We start from the raw sequence: 19,690 nt of genomic DNA, 5'->3' as shown, positions 1-19,690 counted from the left end.
CGTCAGGGCTGCCGGGATGCGGGCCTTGGGCCCTCTGCTCTGCAGTTTCCTGAGCTCAACGTGGCGATGCTTTCCCGGTGCCATGTAACCTGCAGTGTGTTAATGTCACAATTTCTCATCTCCTTCCCTGTCACAGTCTTGGGATTCTTCAAAGTGAGCCGCAGATCTGTCAGAAATCATGCAGTAAATGTGAGCAGCTGTTTGGCGAGCAATTTATTATTTGTGTCCATTAGGCTGAGAATTTAGTGTGAATGAAATATGGAGGTTATTATGCAGAGGAGGTATTGGCCTTGAAGGAAGCATTACAAGCAAGTGGAGGGTTGCAGACCTGAGAGGGGCTGTGCTGAGAGTGGGGCCTGGATGAGGAGCCCCCCTCTCTGTCCCTCCAAGTCTGAGTCTTTCTCCCCCCAGCATTCAGGGCCTGGGGACCCTTTGCAGTGGGGGCTGCATTCTGCATCACAGAGGCTTCAGGCACATCCCTGCCCCTCCCCACTGGATGCCAGCATGACCATTGAAGATGCCCCAGAACCAGACTGTGAACCACTGGTTCTGAGTGAAGATTCACAAGCGGCTGCCTGGGTCCAGATCCCAGTTCTCTGCTCTGGGGTGAGTTCCCCATCTCCTGCCTCATTCCAATTCCTCATCTGCAAGATGGGGATGAATGTTAACAATTAAGGGTTCATGCTTGTGGGTGTCGTGAAGTTTAGACAGTGCACACAGCACAGGCTGGTCCTCCCGTCTCATGCCCGTGAATCCTGCCTGCTGGCCATTGGCACTCAGCCCTGCCCTCAGAACTTCAGGTCCATTTCTAACTGCTGGTCCAACATCTTCCCTTCAACTGGTCAGCTTGTGATTCTCAGAGAAGGTAAATGAGCAGATGTCAAGGGTTTTATTTAACTCACTATTTAACCAGTGGGGCATTAGAACCAGTCTCAGGGGCAGATGAGAAGCTCCGTGTGTATGGACAGTCTGACAAGAAATATAAGGACAGGCTTGAGGGTTAATGATCCCCCTGGGCCTAACTGTAACCTTGGGCTCTTTGACACACCGGACAGAAATCCACATGAGATGCCCACCCCAGCAGGGCTGCCCAGGCCATTGCAAGGCAAGCCGGCCTTTGCACAGGAAGATACTCAGCGACCTCAATTGGTCTTTGCAGGTTTCAGATAAATCCTCTAACTATCTCTAAATGTTATCCTAAACCAGGCTTTCCCAGTTGCTCAGAAGTGAAGAATTTACCTGCCAATGCAGGAGCCGTGGGAGATGTGGGTTTGATCCCTGGGTTGGGAAGATCCCCTGGAGAAGGGCATGGCAACCCACTCCAGTATTCTTGCCTGGAGAATCCCATGGATGGAGGAGCCTGGTGGAGTACAGTCCAGCGGATCACAGAGAGTAAGACCCGACTGAAGTGACTGAGCATGCACACACATGTGAAGCTCAAACTCCAGTTCTGGGCTGGGCCTGGCACGTGGTATGAGCTGGGTAAACATGTGCTGAGTGGACAAATTAAGTTTAAAATTAGCTGATAAAGTTCTGTTTCAATAGGATCCTTGTAGATATGGATTTCTTTGGTTGTCCTGGAAGCAAAACTTGACAGGTACTTGGCCCTTGCTGACGTTCTGCTGTCTCAGTACAGGACACTGTAGAGGAGAGCACCCTTTACCTGTCCTGGGCTTGTAGCTGGGACCCTCACAACAAGACAGATTAACAAGAGGGAAGCACAGTTTACACACATGACCCGCACATAGCATGGGAAAACATCTCAATCCAAAGCATCAATTCACAAGTGCAGCTTTTACAGCCTTGTCTACCAGGAGCAATAAACTTGTAGAGAATTACCAGGGCGAGGAGGCAGGTTTAGGGTTCCCAGGGTGGAAGCTGTGGAGAGTGCACAAACCAGAGGGCCCAGTGCGGCAATGTGTAGACTACAGGTTCCCTGGTGCATCTCTGCACCAGTGAGAGTCTGTCTCCAGGAAGAGGGAACTATTTCCTGCCTTTAGGCAGAAAACAGGATCTTTGCTGGGTTCACTGCTTCCTAATTGCCCTCCACTCAAAATAATTGTCATGTCAAAAAGGCATATTTTGGGGTGACCTAGTCTGGTTTCCTTCAACACTAGAGGAACTAAAGCTAGAGACGGTCAAAGTAAGTCACTTACTTTGTGGAGGGATGGAAAAAGGAAGGAAACCTATGTAATGCCCTCAACAATCTAGGCAAGGATAGACAAAGAAATATATAATAGTCAAAAAGTTAAGTATCGCAAGATAGGCATCAGTTCTGTTCAGAATTTTGCTGAAAGATAGAAACCCAAGGTGGAGGGTGAGGGAAGGGGTAAAAACAGGCAGGATTTGGTCACTTTGGGACATAGTCAGAGATATTCCAGATCCAGGAGGAGCATGCAGGGAGGTTCCTCGATCAGGCATGGGCCCAGTTTGGTTGTGTGTTGTTTTCACACTTGTCATTCCCTCTGCCCTTTTCTCAGGAGCCAGGGCATGGTGTCGTGTCTCACAGCCCTGCGGTGAGGCCCCCTCTACTATTCCACAGAGGCAGGGATGAGAACCCAGACCCTGAGGGCAGGGTCTGCAGCTCCCCTGGTGGTGCTAGTGGTAAACAACCTGTCTGCCAATGCAGGAGATGCAGGTTCATCCCTGGGTCAAGAAGATCCCCTGGAGCAGGGAATGGCAACCCACTGCAGGATTCTTGTCTGCAGAATCCCAGGGACAGAGGAGCCTAGCAAACTGCAGCCCATGGGGGTCACAAAGGGTCCAACACGACTGAGCACACAGCTAAATCCACACAGAACCTGAAAGATGCCCTGGGACTCAAGCCAAGCAGGGCCACCCGTCCCTCCACATGGCCTCCACAGGGAGATGCGGAGAGTCCTGAAAGGCCAGGTGCCACTTCCTGCAGACTGGTCAGGGCCCTTCAAGAGGACAAAGTAAACGTTTCCTGTGTCAGTCGTCTCCCCTTCATCCTGCTCACTTCCCACCCTTTGCTGTCACTCTTCAGCTAGCCCAACTCCCCTGTAGCATTCTCGGAGGTGGCTGAATTCCAGGCTCCCCAGTTCTTGCCCTGGCAGGCAGCTACTGCCTTTAGCATGTGCCAGGCACTATGGTGGGCCCGTGATGGCCCCTCCATCAGACGACCAGGGTCCAGGTGCCATGGCAGCTCTGGATCAGTGGCCAGGGGAAGCGTGGCAGGAGGCACGTGAGTGCTGGGAAGCGTGAGGCAGCCCCTTGCTCACAGAGCCAGAGCAGAGTCAGGGCCTCCATGGGAAAGGGTTCCCCACAGAGAACTGAGAATGGGGGGGGGGCACTAGGCCCAGGTATGTGGTGCGTCCTCGTTACTCTGGGCACAGTGATCTCCACCTCTCCAGGAAGTGCACCTGCGGCAGGGCCGGCGGTTTTTGATGAGAAAGCCCGGCTGCAGTTGCATTTGTTGGTTTCCTTTGCAGGTCTGTTGAGCTGGGTGTTGAATTAAGATGTAGCAGAGCCCCAACAGGATCATTTTGAACTGGCGTCGAACCGCGCTGATGTCTGTGTGTGTGTGTGTGTCTCCTCCTGCAAACACTCTGGCATATGCTGTCCAACCACCAGCCAGGGTGCCCGTCCTGGATCCAAGTGCAGAGAGAGGAGTGTGGCTGGGCTCTGGGCGAAGGCAGTTTGTTCCTGCTGAGAGGGAGGTGGGGACACCACAAGGCTCAGAAAAGAGAGAGAAGAACAGTGTGGTACACATACGAGAAGAGCCACACACCAGTCAGACCCAGGCCACTAGGGCCCACCCAGGCTTCCCCACATAAAGGAGGCAGACCACCAAATCTGACAAGTACTTTAATTCAAAACTGCAGCATGTAAGGGGCAAAAGCTGTGCTAACCCTCAGGAAAGAGGGACACCCTGGTAGGGCAGCAGGGCAGGGCCATCTGATGAGAAGCAGGCAAGGACAACAAGGGGCCCAGTGTGGAACTTCTGGATTCAAGAGGCACCAGCTGCTTCCATGTGGGGGATGCTGTGTTCAGCCTGTGAAAGGGAGCAGAGTCAGGGTGGAGCTCCCAGCCCACTCACACCAAGATTGGGCAAGGGGAGAACATGTCCCACTCACTTCAAAGGCTCTGGAACTTGTCAATGAAGCACTGCAAGGCCACTGAAACAGAGAAAGGCATACCTAGGCATTCCAGGCACAGGGATTCAGAAATCCCCTCTTTCTCATGGGACAGGCCTAACCCTGAAAATGGAACCCCCCAAACCCTGATATCCAGCCCTGTGACTAACCCATCCACCCATCACTCAGGTTAAAAATAGACATGTTTCTCCAAATGAGAACAAGATGCACAAGTAGTTCTCAAACTCCAAAATGTATCGGAATCATTCAGATCCTGTGAAAACATGTCTACTCTCTGCCTACCAGCAGTTAGAGAAAATAAATGTGGTATCTCTAAATGAACTAAAATAAGATCTCTAGGACTTGTAGGCAAAGTGCACATGTGGTTCAAACAATATATTTTTTTAATGGAGAGATAGGTAGATAGGTAGGCAGAGAGAGGTAAAAATGCACAGAAGGCTCCAGGGTCAGGTCTGGCAGAGTCTCCTTCCACCAGAATGTTGATCCCTGAGTAGCAGCCTATACCCTCAGCCCCCTACCCCAACTACATTCTGCAGTAGGATGCCCTGGTCTCCCTCTGCCCAGGCAGAAGCCATTCATACCAAGTTGATCTTTAAGGTTGTCAATTTCTCTCTGCAGCACAGGACACTAGCCCAGCAGACAGGGAATAAATTGTTAGTATGGTCTCACCCTTTTGCCGTTCATCCCCAGATCCCTCCCTGGTACTGACCCCACATCCCAAAGCCCGTGGTTACACTAGAATGAGTCCTCCAGTGGAATGGAAATAGTCTCCCACCTCGGGGGTGAGGCGGGGACAAGATAAGTATATTTAACCTGGACACTGACCCTGATGCCTAGACAAGAGAGCATTACTTGAAGGCAGTTGTGTGCTCCAGTTGGTGGCTGCTTCATTTCCTCTCGGGGCAGACAAAGTGGCCTCTGGAAACCTAAAAGAGTACATAAAATCCAACTCCCAAGCCCAGAAGACAAGCTGGAAGGGCCTAGCACTGTATGCAGCAAGGCAGCACCCCCATCCGTGGTCAAGCTGTCCCTGCTCTGCTCAGCAGCTCTGGGCCTGCCTTCCAGGGAGCCCTGGCTTCAATCCAGCCCTGTCTTCACTGTCTCCTATGGGAGAACTGTTGGGGTAGGCAGAGAGGTCTGAGAACAAGGCTGGGGTCCTGGGAGTGTCTGAGAAGAGTTCTCTTCTGTCCTAGAAACCAAACTTTGGAGACTCACTTGAAGGTGGAGATGCTCTGGGCTTGACACTTCCCTGGGCCATGGGCAAAAGAGGTGAATTTCCTGGAATGTGAGAGGTCTTGGTATCCAGGTCTCGGATGTTGTATCCTCCATGATGCTTGGATGGGCAAGATAGCTAAAACACACATTCCTGACTCATTGGGGTGTGTGTGTGTGTGTGTGTGTGTGTGTGTGTGTGTGTGTGTGTGTGTGTGTGTGTGTGTGTGTGTGTGTGTAGGGGCAGGGCGAGACAGGGAGCAGATAAGAAGTAAAAAGCTAAACTCTTGAGATCTTGTGTGTGTGTGCGGGGGGGGGGGGGGGGGCAGGGCAAGGTAGGGAACAGATAAAAAGTAAAAATCTAAACTCTTGAAAATGCTCTCCAGAAGTCAGCCAGGGAGAGCAGTGGGGCTCTGAGAAAGCTCAGGGCCACTGCAAAGAAGGCAGCAGGAATCAGGAGCCGCCCAACAACTGAGGGATTAGTCAGTACTCACTGGCTGCCAGTGCCCTCCTCCACCAGCCCCACTGGGCATCCTAATGACAACCTCAAAGAGAAAAAGATCCCTTGCAAGCTTCAGGGTGGAGTGCCTGGAGGGGGAAGGGAGGGGAGAGGAGGGGAGAGGAGGGGAGGGGAAGGGAGGGTCGCCTACTCACTTGGCTCTTTGGGGCCGGCTCTTTGCCTCGGTTGCAAAGGTCGGAGTCCTTGGTCCTGCTGGCCCCTGGTGGCTTCCCGGTGTTTTGCTTGGGTTGTCTGGCCCCCGAAGAGACCAAGGAATACTTCCCAGTTCTGCCAAGGACTGGCAGGCCCGAGATGGGAGGGAAGCTGTCTAGTGCCAGGGGACCCCCTGAGAGGCAGGCCTGGGGCTTTCTCCCCAGGATGACTTTGGAGACAGCGCCACCCAGCGATTTCTCCTGAGGGCCCTTCTTCCATGGGGTGACCTGGGGCAGGTGGCCGGGCCTTCCCCCTCGCTTCCCACTGCCCATGCTCGGCGCTTTCTTAGATGGCTTGTTGGGAGAAGAGATGTCGAACTCTCTTGTGAACTGCCTATGCATGGTGGCAGCTAGCACATGTTGGATGGAGCACAGGCAAGCGCCAGGCCCGCTGAGGGCAGCCTGTAGGGGCCTGCCTCCAGAAGCATCCAAGCCCCCCACCTTGAGCTGGCCTCCTTCTTTGCAGAAGATGCCCACCTTCATGTGCGGTGTCTCCTGGAACTCGTCCGAGGACAGGTCGGAGGGCTCCAGGTCTGAGGGGGGCTGGTTCAGTGAAGTTAGCCCATGGAGACCCAGAGACATGTTCCAGCAATTGCTCTCCTAGACCTCCCCGGTCCCCAGGCCTCCTCCCCAAACCTCCAGATGGCTGTACCCTCACCACCTTGGAGTGCCCTCATCTGGGCCACTCTACCCAGGCCATGGTCGCCTACACCACCCTGGGGACCCCACTATGTGGGTCCTGTCCCCACCGCTGCCCTCCCTGTGCCCTGGGGCAAGACCTGATCCCAGTCAGACATACCTCATCGTCGTCGGACGAGCTCATTTCTCAACACAGCAGACTCCACAACCCTCACAGCCCTAGGTGGGAGGGCTAGAAGCCCTCGGAATGGGGGCCAAGATCCTACCCCTTAACAACAGGGTGCATGCGTGCCACAGCCCACCAATCAGTGTGTGCTACGTGCCCGTTTTTTGAGGGCTCCCACCAATGAGGACAGAGGGCACGTGGTTCCTACAGGATCAGTCGTTGAAGAGGTGATTGTGGGGGAGGGGAGCCGAATTATAGGTTCCGGGGCTCTGGCCCCGCCTCTTCCGGTTCCTCAGTCTGAAGCCTTAGTTTCGGGTTCTTAAAACTGGTAAGTGGCACCGTGTCTCTTTTGGGCTTGTGGGGACTAAATGCACTGATGACTGTGAAGCCTGCTGGGGCAGAGAATAGTTGTAAGCCCACATTCCCAAATGTAGCTAACCTCCCGCTTGGTGAAGGAGCAGAGGACTCAAATAGGCAAAAAGCAGCGTTGGAAAGCTCTTCTGTGACAGGGCAGACAGGAAACAGTTCCTACTCTGCAGGCTAAGTGATCCATTGCAACTTGCCTGGCCTCCAGACTTTTGGCAGGACAGCTGCCCTAACCAATGTGTAAACTAATCTGCTCTGATACTGTTTACTGGCTGGCTGCATTCGGGTCATAGGCCATAGTTTCCTGATCCCTGACTTAATCCAAATGGGAGGGAATTCTAATGCACACCATCAATAATTGGGAGCTGCATACTCAAACCACAAATCATTTTTTCTCATCAGATTTGCTAAATTTACGAAGGTCATGAATAAACCAGTGGCTGTGTGCACTGCTGGAGGGGGGCATATATTAAACTTTGGAGGGACACTTGGTGCGGTTATCTGGCAGAATCTGTGCTAGCAAAGTGGGCAACATTCACTTCTGGTTCTGGTACCACTCTTAAAGCCATACATCCCCTTTCACCCTGAGGAGAATGTGGAGGAGGAGGTGGCTCGGGAGACTGAGCAGCGAGCTGGAGAGTGAGGGAGCCTAGCCGCCTGCCCGCCCGCCGCAGCCTCCCCTCTGTAAGCACGAGCCGAGCCGGGCCGCGGCCCTGAACGCAGCCCCAGCCCCTCCCTCGTCGTCAGGCCACAAGGGCAGCGCGCGCAAGTCAGGGGGAGGGACAGCGAGCGAGAGACAGAGCGCCAGAGCCCGTGTGTGTGGCATAAGGGGAAGCCGCTGGCCGCCCCCTGTGCCTTCCCCTCTTTCTCACCTCCCTGCTCCGCCCCCAACCCCGAGCACCAGCACCAGGTTGGCGCCTGCAGCCAAAGTCAGTACCAAGAAGCTCAAATCCAACCGCGATGAGGCCCCGAGACTTCAGAAAAAGAACAGCAAGAAGCAATTGAACACATTGATGAAGTATAAAATGAAATAGAAACATAATGAACTTAATACTTTTGAAAGTAGGACAGAAATATTACCAACTCCGCCAACCTTTTTTTTTTTTTTTTTTCAGAAGAGGTTGGAATTGATTGCCCAAATCCCAAATTTTGGGGTAACATTTGTTAACCATCCACAAGTGTCTTCTCTGCTTGGGGAGGAGTATGAAGAGGCGCTGTGTTATTTGACAAGAGTTGAAGTGACAGAATTTGAAGACATTACATCAGGTTACAGAATAGATTTTTTATTTTGATGAAAACCCTTACTTGGAAAATAAAATTCTCTCCAAAGAATTTCATCTGAATAAGAGTGGTGATCCATCTTCGAAGTCCACTGAAATCAACTGGAAATCTGGAAAGGATTTGATGAAAAGATCAAGTCAAACAGAATAAAGCCAGCAGGAAGAGACAGCATGAGGAACCAGAAAGCTTCTTCACCTGGTTTACTGATCATTCCGATGCAGGTGCAGATGAGTTAGGAGAGGTCATCAAAGATGATACTTGGCCAAATTCATTACAATACTACTTGGTTCCTGACATGGATGATGAGGAAGGGGAAGGAGAAGAAGATGAGGATGATGATGAAGAGAAAGAAGGATTGGAAGGTACTGATGAAGAAGAGGATGAGGATGAAGGTGAAATAGATGAAGATGATGATGAAGGGGCGGAAGGAGAGGAAGATGACTAATGGAACACTGATGGATTCCAACCTTTTGACAAGTGCTCGGGGCTGGTGCACTGGGAAGACCCAGAGGGATGGGATGGGGAGGGAGGCGGGAGGGGGGATTGGGGTGGGAAACACATGTAAATTCATGGCTGTGTCATGTCAATGTATGGCAAAAACCACTACAATATTGTAAAGTAATTAGCCTCCAACTAATAAAAATAAATGAAAAAATAAATAAATAAATAAAAATTTCTCCAGTCCCTAGGCGCAAGTTGCAGTCTTTTATTTTTCCTCCTCTTGTGCTCAGTTGTCCTGTTTTTGAGGTCTCTTTTCTCCTTTATACCATGGTTCACAACTTATTTTGGGGGGTGGGGAATACCTTGAGCAGAATTCAGTGGGAAAATAATCTCTACCCCTTTCTGTTCCAAATTCATTTTTATCCCTTCCTGTCTTAAGAAAAACTTTATAGAATCAGCACCACCATGTTCTGTGGTGGAAAAAAAAAGAAAAACCTTCTTCTCTCTTAGCTCTGCTAGAAGTGGGAGGGTGCTAGGCCCCTGTGTAGTGGTGCATAGAATTCTAGCTTTTTCCTCCTTTCTCTGTATATTGGGCTCAGAGGTTACACTGTATCTCTATGTGAATATGGACAGTTAGCATTTACCAACATGTATCTGTCTACTTTCTTTTGTTTAAAAAAAGAAAAAAAAAAACTTTAAAAATTGGGTTATAGAAGGTCAGCAAAGGGTGGGTTTGAGATGTTTGGGTGGGTTAAGTGGGCATTTTGACAACATGGCTTCTCCTTTGGCATGTTTACTTGTGATATTTAATGGACATCCTTGCAGTTTAAGATGACACTTTAAAAATAAAATTAACTCCTAACCATGACCTGAGCCCTGCCGCTCAATGGGAGAATCAGAAGAACCTGTTGGATCTTATTTGCAATTGACATTCTATATTGTAATTTTGTTCCTGTTTATTTAAAAAATTTTCTTTTTGTTTCACTGGAAAGATGATGCTCAGTTTTAAACATCAAAAGTATACAAGTTGCTTTGTTACAATAAAGCTAAATGTGTACACACACACACAAAAAGCCATACATAAGTATTAACTAAGCCATGAAACAATCCTATGATTGAACTATGTACTATTATCTCCTTCTATAGGTGAGTAAACAGGCAGGAAATTGAGAGTGTCTGCAACTTCCCAGGGTCATTCAGCTTGTGGGGTCATATAAGCGACAAGACTGGCCTCAAACTAAAAGTATTACAACTGAAAATGGCCATTCTCTCTATAACTCACTGCCTGGCACATCTAGAGAAACACTGGTATCTGATGTGTATTAGGACACATGCCCAAGGATGTTGGTGACAGGAAAAACTAGGAATAATCTCAATTCCCATCAGTAAGTAAATGGATAAATGCAGTGGGTCATAGTCATCTAGTAGGTTAAAATGCAGCAGGGAAAAGGAAAGAATGACACTGTTAAGTTGATTTCAAAAAGCATCCTAATGACTATAAGCAAAATGCAGAACAGGACATAGAGTAAGCTGCAATTTGTAAACTCCCCTCTCTGCACACAAGTCCTGCATGTTGTTTGTGTGTGTGTGTGTGTGTGTGTGTGTATAACAAAACATATTTTGTAAAAGTCTGCAAGGACACACAGCAAACATCTAACACTGGCTGGGGGACAGAAGGGGATGAAATGGGGTGAAAATGTCAATGGTTTATCATAATTTTCTCTGCACTTTCTGGTTCCAAGCTTCCCAGAGCTGAGTGCCCTAACATCAGAGGAGTGGCTTCTTCCTGGGATTCTGTAAGACCTTTGACTGTCAACAATTTCCCATCCCCTAAAGGCCTTCCCTCTTCCTCACCTCCCTTCCTTTCGTTAGCATTAAGACTCCTCTGTGTAACATGGCCTCTCCCCAACACACCCTATTCTGGATGGTTTCTTAGAATAGAAGCCTGGACTGTTTGAACACCTCTTACCCACCATTATCTGATTCCCCTGAGCCTACACCTAGAAGCTTATCCTACAGAAGAAGGTTACAGAGCAGAGCAGATTGGGTGCACCAGAAATTCACACCATCCTAAGTCAGGCAGACCCTGACAGGGCCTGCCCATCTCTGCTTAAGTCCTCTAGGAGCCCCACAATGACACTGATGTCAAACACATTGAAAGGGTTAAGGAAGAACAGAGCAAAGACTCATGTAACACCAGCACTCATCTTAAAAACATTAATGATCACTATTCTCATTCCCTCCTTCCTTCCCCCATGGAGAGAATCCTCAGGGCTATTTTCATACCTTCTGTGTTCTCTCCATCCCTCGGACTCTGCTGCCTGCTTCCTCCCTCACCTTTAGCAGAAGACCTTGCTCCTCACTTTCTTGACCATCTTGTACCCAACACTTGCCCCTGCTGTGCCCCCCCCACCTCTCTGCCCTCTTCCCATCACCCACAAGCCTGTGTGTTTCTACCTGAGGCTCATCCTTTCACTTTGCCTTTGGCTCCATCTGCTGCTGCCTTCAGAACTGACTACATTTCCCTCTCCTGCTCAACCAGGTCTTTCTCATTTTTTTCTCATTCAAAGCAAGAGTGGTTTCATAATTTTTACTATAGAAGTGACATGTGCACATGGTAAAATTCAAATAGTGCACAAAGTGAGTGAGTGAGTGAACTTGCTCAGTCGTGTCTGACTCTTTGTGACCCCATGGACTGTAGCCTACCAGGCTTCTCCGTCCATGGGATTTTCCAGGCACGAGTACTGGAGTGGGTTGCCATTTCCTTCTCCAGGGGATCTTCCCAACCCAGGGATCAAACCCAGGTCTCCCACATTGTAGACAGACGCTTTACCCTCTGAGCCACCAGGGAAGCCCAAATAGTGCACGGCAGCATACAATGAAAATTAGTCTCTCTTTTAACACTCATCAGGGGTTCAGTACCAGTTGGTTCCTGTCACTGGCAAGTTGAACATTCAGAGGTAACAGTAGATGGATCAGCCTTGGTAAGGGGGAGGAGCCTTTATTCTTGGGCCTCCATCTGGGCCTATGGGAACTATCTGTGCACAGACCCCTCAGGATAGTTTCAGGTAACCCATGACAAAAGATGGCTAACATCAGCTGGCCAAATTAATTTGTCTACTTGTTTGTTCAGTCCCTCTTCTGTGCCTGGATGTTTTCTGCTGGGTATTTGCTCCCAATCCTCGAATCTTCCTACTTTATACCCACTACCAGCTGTCCACCCACAAGCCTCCACTATAGACTTCTTCATTGTCACAAATCTTCTAGTCCTTTCCCTTCAGGCCTCTGAGCAAGTGACCAAGACATTAGGCACCTCCAATATCTATTAATAAATATGATATAAAATTATATATAATTTATAAATAATACCTATTTTTTAATTTTTAAAAATATTTATTTAAAAACTATTTATTTTTGGCTGCACTGGGTCTTTGTTGCTGTGTGTGTGTTTTCCCTAGCTGTGGCAAGTGAGGCTACTCTTTATTGCAGTGTGCGGGCTTCTCTTTGTGGTGGTTTCTCTTGTTGTGGAGCACAGGCTCTAGGCGCACAGGTTCAGTAGTTGTGGCATTGTGGCATTTGGGCTTAGTTGCTCTGTGGCATCCTGGATTTTAGTTCCTGGACCAGGCATCAAACTTGTGTCCCCTGCATTGGCAGGAGGATTCTTAACCACTGAACCACCAGGGAAGTCCTATAGTACATTATATATATATGTGTGTGTGTGTGTGTGTGTGTGTGTGTGTGTATCATATATTACATGCATATATGTCTGTGTTCTATTTATATATATATTGGTAATATATGTTATAGGGCTTCCCAGGTGGCGCAGTGGTAAAAGAATCTGCCTGCCAATGTAGGAGATAAGGAGATGTCATTTTGATCCCTGGGTTGGGAAGATTCCCTGGTGAAGGGCATGGCAATCCACTCCAGTATTCTTGCCTGGGAAATCCCATGGACAGAGGAGCCTGGCCGGCTACAGTTCATGGGGTTGCAAAGAGCCAGACATGACTCAGCTCACAAGCACAATATACATTATAGAATTGCCACAACATTGGGCTTCCCTGGTGGGGGAAGAATCAGATGGTAAAGAATCCACCTGCAATTCGGGAGACCTGGGTACAATCCCTGGGTTGGGAGGAGGGCATAGCAACCCACTCCAGTATTCTTGCCTGGAGAATCCTCATGGACAGAGGAGCCTGGCAGGCTACAGTCCATGGGGTCGCAAAGAGTTGGACACAACTGAGCAACTAAGCACAACACATTACCACAAACTGAGTGGTTTAAAACAACAAAAATTTATCCACTCAGGATTCTGGAAGCCAGAAGTCCAAAATCAGAGTGTTGGCAGGGTTGGGCTCCCTCCAGGGACTGTAGGGGAGGATCCTTCCTTGTTTTCCACCTTCCAGCCAAGGTGTTCCCTGGCTTGTGGCTTCATGACTCCAATCTCTGCATCTTCACATGGCTTCTCCTCTGTGTCTTCACTAGCTCTGCTGGGTAATTGAAGGACCCCTGCCATTCAGAGAGCCCAGGGGGTTCTGCAGAGGCAACATCCTCAAGGACATCCCCCACGTAGAACAATCTCATATTTCAGAGTGTGAGATTTTTCCACCAAGTCCCTGACCTGAGCTTCATAGGTAAGTCCCCTCTCCTCCACTGCCCTCTCCCACCAGGCTCTCTGGCTCTTATTCAGTAGCCAAGTTGTGTCTGACTCTTCACGACCCCATGGACTGCACCATGACAGGCTTCTTTCTCTGTCCTTCTCTGGCTCTTAACTGCCATTAGCTGTATGTTCACAGCTCTTTGTCTCTCTTTATCCCTCTGCTGTGCATCAGTGCTGACTTAGCAGAGAGGCTATTCTTATTCTCTGGGAATGATTCCCACAAAGAAAAAATATTGCCCAACTGGTTTCCAAAAAGGCTGTGTTCCTTCCATTTCGACCTGAAATAGACCAGAATATGTTTCCCAGAATATGCACCCGTCAGCATTAAGAGTTGCTGGTCTTTTAACTGTTGGCAATGAATCTGCACATCTGGTCTATATGGGGTGGACAGATATATGTGAAAAGAATGTTTATTGCTACTTTTCTCATGGTGGTGAAAAAACCTGGAAATAAGGTGAGTAACCAACAGAGGGAAACAGTTCAATCAACACCCGCAATTATTATGTGGGTATTAAAAAGAATGATCCAGAGTTATGACAATTAATTGGGAGAGATGGATGTTGGTTACTAAGTGAGGAATAAAAGCCTGCCCAAAATGTGTATAATGTGAGCCCAATTTTGTGAAACACAAATGGGAAAAAATACTATATATATATATATATATAAGTGTACATAGACAGATATCTATATTTGGTTATATTAAAGGACATGAACTGAGTTGTTGACATACGTCACCTGTGGGTGGAGTGGGAAGGGTGATGAGGAGGGGGAAAGGAAGTGGGTGGGGCGGTGTGGCAGAGCAGCCAAAGGAAAAAAAGAAGCTAAAAAATCTGCACCATAAGAAAGACAATATGATATGATATCACTTACATGTAGAAGCTAAAATATGGTGCAAATGAACTTATTTACAAGACAGAAACAGACTCCTAGACATAGAAAACAAACTTAGAGTTACCAAAGGGGACGAGGATTATAAATTAGGAGTTTGGGATATATACACACTACCATATGTAAAATAGACAAGGACCTACTGTATAGCATAGGGAACTCTATATCTTGTAAAAACCTATATTGGAAAAGAATCTGAAAAAGAATCTATCTATCTATCTGAATCACTGTGTTATACTCTTGAAATGAACTCAGCATTGTAAATTAACTCTATTTCAATGAAAAAACAACAACCACAAAAGGACGCCAGCCTTAAAAATCCCCGAACAAACAAAACCAGTTTAGTCATAGAAGTAAAGTTTAATATAGGTCATTTGGGGGAGTCTACTCTGACTTGGATCATTTCTTACTTAAAGCTCTGGAGATAATGAGCAAAACCTAAACCCTTTCTCATGGTTGATATGCTGTAACTACTGAAAATTCTGGCAAGAGTGAACATTGACACTTTAGCAATCAGTGAACTAAAGTGTACTGGAATGGGCAAATTTAATTCAGATGACCATTGTATACTACTACTGTGGGAAAGAATTCCTTAGAAGAAATGGAGTAGCCCTCATAGTCAACAAAAGAGTTAAAAATGCAGTACTTGGGTTCAATTTCAAAAATGACAGAATGACCTTTGTTCATTTCCAAAGCAAACCATTCAATATCACAGTAATCTTACTCTATGCCCCAAACATTAATGCTGAAGAAGCTGAAGTTGAAAGATCCTATGAAGACATGCAAGACCTTCTAGAAGTATCATCCCCAAAAAAGATGTTCTTTTCATCATAGGGGACTGGAATGCAAAAGTAGGAAGTCAAGAGATGCCTCAGATATGCAGATGACACCACCCTAAAGGCAGAAAGTGAAGAAGAACTAAAGAGCCTCTTGCTGAAAGTGAAAGAAGAGAGTGAAAAAGGTGGCTTAAAACTCAGCATTCAGAAAACTAAGATCATGGCATCCAGTCCCATCACTTCATGACAAATAGATGGGGAAACAATAGAAATAGTGACAGACTTTATTTTCTTGGGCTCCAAAATCACTGCAGATGGTGACTGCAGCCATGAAATTAAAAGACGCTTGCTCCTTGGTACAAAAGCTATGACTAACCTAGACAGCATATTAAAAAGCAGAGATATTACTTTTCCGACAAATGTCTGCCCAGTCAAAGCTATGGTTTTTCCAGCAGTCATGTATGGATATGAGAGTTGAACCATAAAGAAAGCTGAGCACCAAAGAGTTGATGCTTTTGAACTGTGGTGTTGGAGAAGACTCTTGAGAGTCCCTTAGACTGCAAGGAGATCCAACCAGTCAATCCTAAAGGAAATCAGTCCTGAACATTCATTGGAAGGATTGATGCTGAAGCTGAAACTCTAATACTTTGGCCACTTGATGTGAAGAACTGGATAATTAGAGAAGACCCTGATGCAGGGAAAGACTGAAGGCGGGAGGAGAAGGGGATGACAGAGGATGTGATGGTTGGATGGCATCACCGACTCGGTGGAAATGAATTTGAGCAAGCTGTGGATGTTGGTGATGGACAGGGAAGACTGGCATACTGCAGTCCATGGGTCACAGAACTGGATATGATTGAGCAACTGAACTGAACTAAAAATCCTAATATTATAACCAACCACTGTGAAGAATTTCCTCACTACATAAGTTGCCTTATAACAATATACCCCTGAGCCTTGTTCCCTGTTTTGAGTGCTTCTGGTTTGCAAGCTGTCTTTCTGGTGTGTGCACAGTAAACTTTTACTAACTACAAAAAAATCTGCAGAATGTTTAATGTGACCACATTTGTATATTTTTTATTCAAAAGGCAAGTAAATAAGCAGTTCTACTCACAAAAAGAATGCAAATCATAGTACATTTAACCCACTTCTACCAGAAATGGACCAAGCACAAAATATTGGTAAGGACAGAGGAGATTTAAACAACAATCTGAAAGTCATGTAAAAACCCTGCATCCACTAGAGATAGAGATTTTTTCCCAAGTGCACAGGGGGAAATTACAAAAATAGACCACATACTACTTGATGAAAGATATTTGAACAAATTTCAGAGAATCAACACCATACAGACTATGTTCTCTCACCATTATTCAATTAAATTTGAAGCAACGTTAAAATGATAAAGTCAAACAAACATATGTTTGGAACCTTAAAATGCACTCCTAAATAACTCACTGGTAAAATGCCAGTAATAGAGGAGACACTGTGAAATATTTGAAGCTGAATTGCAATGAAAGTACTACATATCAGACGTATAAGGAGAGAGTGGTTCTCAGAGAGAAAACTGTAGCTTTAAATACATGTGTTTAAAAACACGGAATAGGAGAAACAGAAAATCACCTAGGGAGTCCCAGAGTGATAATAGCTACCAGTAAAAGGCACTAGTGTGCGCTAACAGTAGTGAGTGAAACTTTGAGGAGAGATGGACAATTGGCATAGCCTATCTCCTCTAAAATGTTTGGTAATTACTGTACTGCTTTATCATATGTCCACAAATTCTTTGTTAGTCTTCCCTCTGGGAGATGAAACTTAGTTTTCCTCCCCTTGAAGTAGGCTGGACTTATTTACTCCCTTCTAAGGATTTGTTGTGGGAGACCTGCATGGGTTACATCTCTGGGTTGAGAAGATCCCCTGGAGGAGGGCATGGCAACCCACTCCAGTGTTCTTGCCTGGAGAATCCCCCTGGACAGAGGAGCCTGGCAGGCTACAGTCCATGGGGTCACAAAGAGTCGGACACGACTGAGCAACTAAGCAAACATAAGCAAGGACTTGTTAAAAGGGAAAATATTAACTTTACGGTGGGGAAAACTTGCCACATAGCACCTAAGCCACAGTTAACTCTGCCAGTGATAAGGCATCACAGTGATGTTACATTCTCCCCAGAGAAGGCGATGAGAAGAGTACTTCCCTTGTGGCATTCTTCCCCAGACTCCACAAATTGGTCTCATCATGACAAAATTGTCACACAAATCCAAATATAGGGACATTCTACAAAATGCCTGGCTGGTGCTCTTCAGAGGTATCAAGATCTTGAAATATGAGGAAAGACAAAGGAACCACCACCGATCAGACTAAGGACACATGATGACTACATGCAGTGTGGTCTCCTGCGTTAGATCCTGAAATAGAAAGGGGACATTACTGAAAAGCTGGGGAACTCCAAATAAAATCTATAGCATAGTTAATAGTGTTGACCCAATGCTAATTTCTTAATTTTGATAAGTGTACCGTAATTATGTAAGATGCTAACCTTAGGGGAAGCTGGTTGAAAGCTATAAAGGAATTCTCTGTCATATCTTTGCAGCTATTCTACAAGTCTAAAATTATCTCAAAGTGAAAAGTTAGAAAAAATGTAAAAGTCTAAAAATCATAAAAGACAAAGTAAATTGTATCCAACTCAAGGAGCTAGTAAAACATCTACAGAATAAACCTAAAGAAAACGTTATTGTTGGCTTGTCAAGTTGTGTCCGACTCTTCGTGATACCATGGCTTGTAGCCCGCCAGGCTCCTCTGTACTTCACTATCTTCCAAAGTTTGCTCAGATCCATGTTCATTAAAAAGGAAATATTAAAAAAAAATTTTAAAAAGGAAATATAAAGATAGGAGCATAGATTAATGAAGCAAAAAGCAGAGAAACAAGTGGAAGGGTTTAAAAAATGTTTTTTGACAAATGTCTTAGAAACGTTTAGCAAAATTGTGGCAGAGACCACCAGCTGTCATTCAACCTCTGTCCTCTTTTCCTTCCATATCTGGTGCATAGCAGGCTGGAAAAAGACAAGATTTCCTGATCGTTCTTGTCACTAGGAGCAGCCATGTGATTATATTCTGGTCCATAGCCTGTTAGGAGGGAGCCTTTTGGAAGATAGGAATTCTTTATTTTCTAGACTATAGCTACTAATGTCTGGCCAGTATGATGTACACTAAATATATTATTTGAGTTTGTATCTTATCTTTGCATTTGTTTGTGGTATCCCTTTTTTTGTGGGGAGGGGGAGGTAGGGTGACTATCTGGGCTTCCCAGGTGGCACTAGTGGTAAAGAGCCCACCTGTCAATGCAGGACATGTAAGAGATGTGGATTCAATCCCTGGGTTGGGAGGAGCCCCTGGAGGAGGGCACAGCAACTCATTCCAGTATTCTTGCCTGGAGAATCCCATGGACAGAGGAGCTTGGTGGGCTACAATCTAGAGTGTCATAAAGAGTCAGACTTGACTGAAGTGTCTGACTCATAAAGAGTCAGACATGTCTAAAGTGACTTAGCATCTACAGCTACTGGTCATATTAAAGTAGTAATGTTATCAGAAAATTCTAAAGCAAAATGTTGTAAAATGTTAAGTTATTAAATTAGTGTGGTGGGCATGTGTGTGTTTCACTATTCTCTAAAACTTTTTTGTATGCTTGACATATTTTACACAGAAAAATTAAGGAAAGTAGGAAAGAAGCAATGAAGGGAGGAAACCAAATTAAGGTCTGGGGCCAGAGGGTTCCAAACAAAAGAAAAGCAATTACATTTTGAGACTGAGTTAACTGGGAGAGACTCAGGTGAGGATCACAACAGATGAGCTGGTTGCAGAGCTGACAGCTGTCTGGTTGCAGACGGCATCTCACCTTGATAGCACCACTCTGATTGGTAATATGTTTCTGGAAAATCAGCTTGGAGTTCATTTCTTCAGGATTCTTGACAATCATATAACCTTCTTTAATGATTATGTAATCAACCTTTCTCTGTAAATGAGCCAAAATGATTTTTTTTCTCTGTATCTAAACTCAGTCTTCACAGAAATTATGATTATCATTTTTGTATTTATCTTTGGTTATTTCTCTACCATGGTCAAAATGTGTTGTCTTACTCATGTTATCTTCTAGGTAGAAGTAACAATGTGCTGATTTGATCCTTGGCCTTATGAAATATCATGGTCATCCCTCCTGCATTTCTGACATCATCATGAACAGAAGGTTCCTAATAGCCTGGGAACCTTCTGGTCCAAGAAAAATGAGAGACTCATAAGAGTAGGGTCATCCTTAGCAGTACAAAGCCCTATTGTACGGATGTACTGTAATTTATTTAAAGTGAAATTGAAAGTAAAGTTGCTCAGTCGTGTCCAACTCTTTGCGACAACATGGACTGACTGTAGCCCACCAGGCTCCGCTGTCCAT

General features: G+C 46.3%; 1 protein-coding gene and 1 pseudogene across 11 annotated transcripts; one reads left to right on the top strand and one right to left on the bottom strand.

Moving 5' to 3' along the window:
• Positions 1-3,815: 3,815 nt before the first annotated feature.
• LOC122690635 (uncharacterized protein CXorf49 homolog) lies at positions 3,816-7,062 on the bottom strand. Of its 11 annotated transcripts, none has more exons than XM_043897515.1 (8): positions 6,841-7,062; positions 6,519-6,584; positions 5,985-6,081; positions 5,334-5,396; positions 4,944-5,044; positions 4,700-4,745; positions 4,098-4,139; positions 3,816-4,015 (listed from the first exon to the last, which is right to left on the bottom strand). In XM_043897515.1, exons 1-7 carry the CDS (start codon positions 6,862-6,864, stop codon positions 4,099-4,101), a joined length of 438 nt encoding a protein of 145 aa, XP_043753450.1. In that variant the 5' UTR covers positions 6,865-7,062; the 3' UTR covers positions 3,816-4,015; position 4,098. The 11 variants fall into 11 exon arrangements, 6 of the variants coding, with proteins under 6 accessions (XP_043753450.1, XP_043753452.1, XP_043753453.1 ...); XM_043897517.1 differs by having other exon boundaries at positions 4,971-5,044; XR_006340060.1 differs by lacking the exon at positions 6,519-6,584 and having other exon boundaries at positions 5,334-5,469; positions 5,985-6,127.
• Positions 7,063-7,636: 574 nt separating this feature from the next.
• On the top strand, positions 7,637-8,959 carry LOC122689406 (annotated as a pseudogene).
• The last annotated feature ends 10,731 nt before the right edge of the window (positions 8,960-19,690 follow it).

Source organism: Cervus elaphus, chromosome X (genome assembly GCF_910594005.1).
Source record: "Cervus elaphus chromosome X, mCerEla1.1, whole genome shotgun sequence".
Classification (NCBI taxonomy): domain Eukaryota; kingdom Metazoa; phylum Chordata; class Mammalia; order Artiodactyla; family Cervidae; genus Cervus; species Cervus elaphus.
This window is presented reverse-complemented; position numbering and strand designations above follow the sequence as displayed.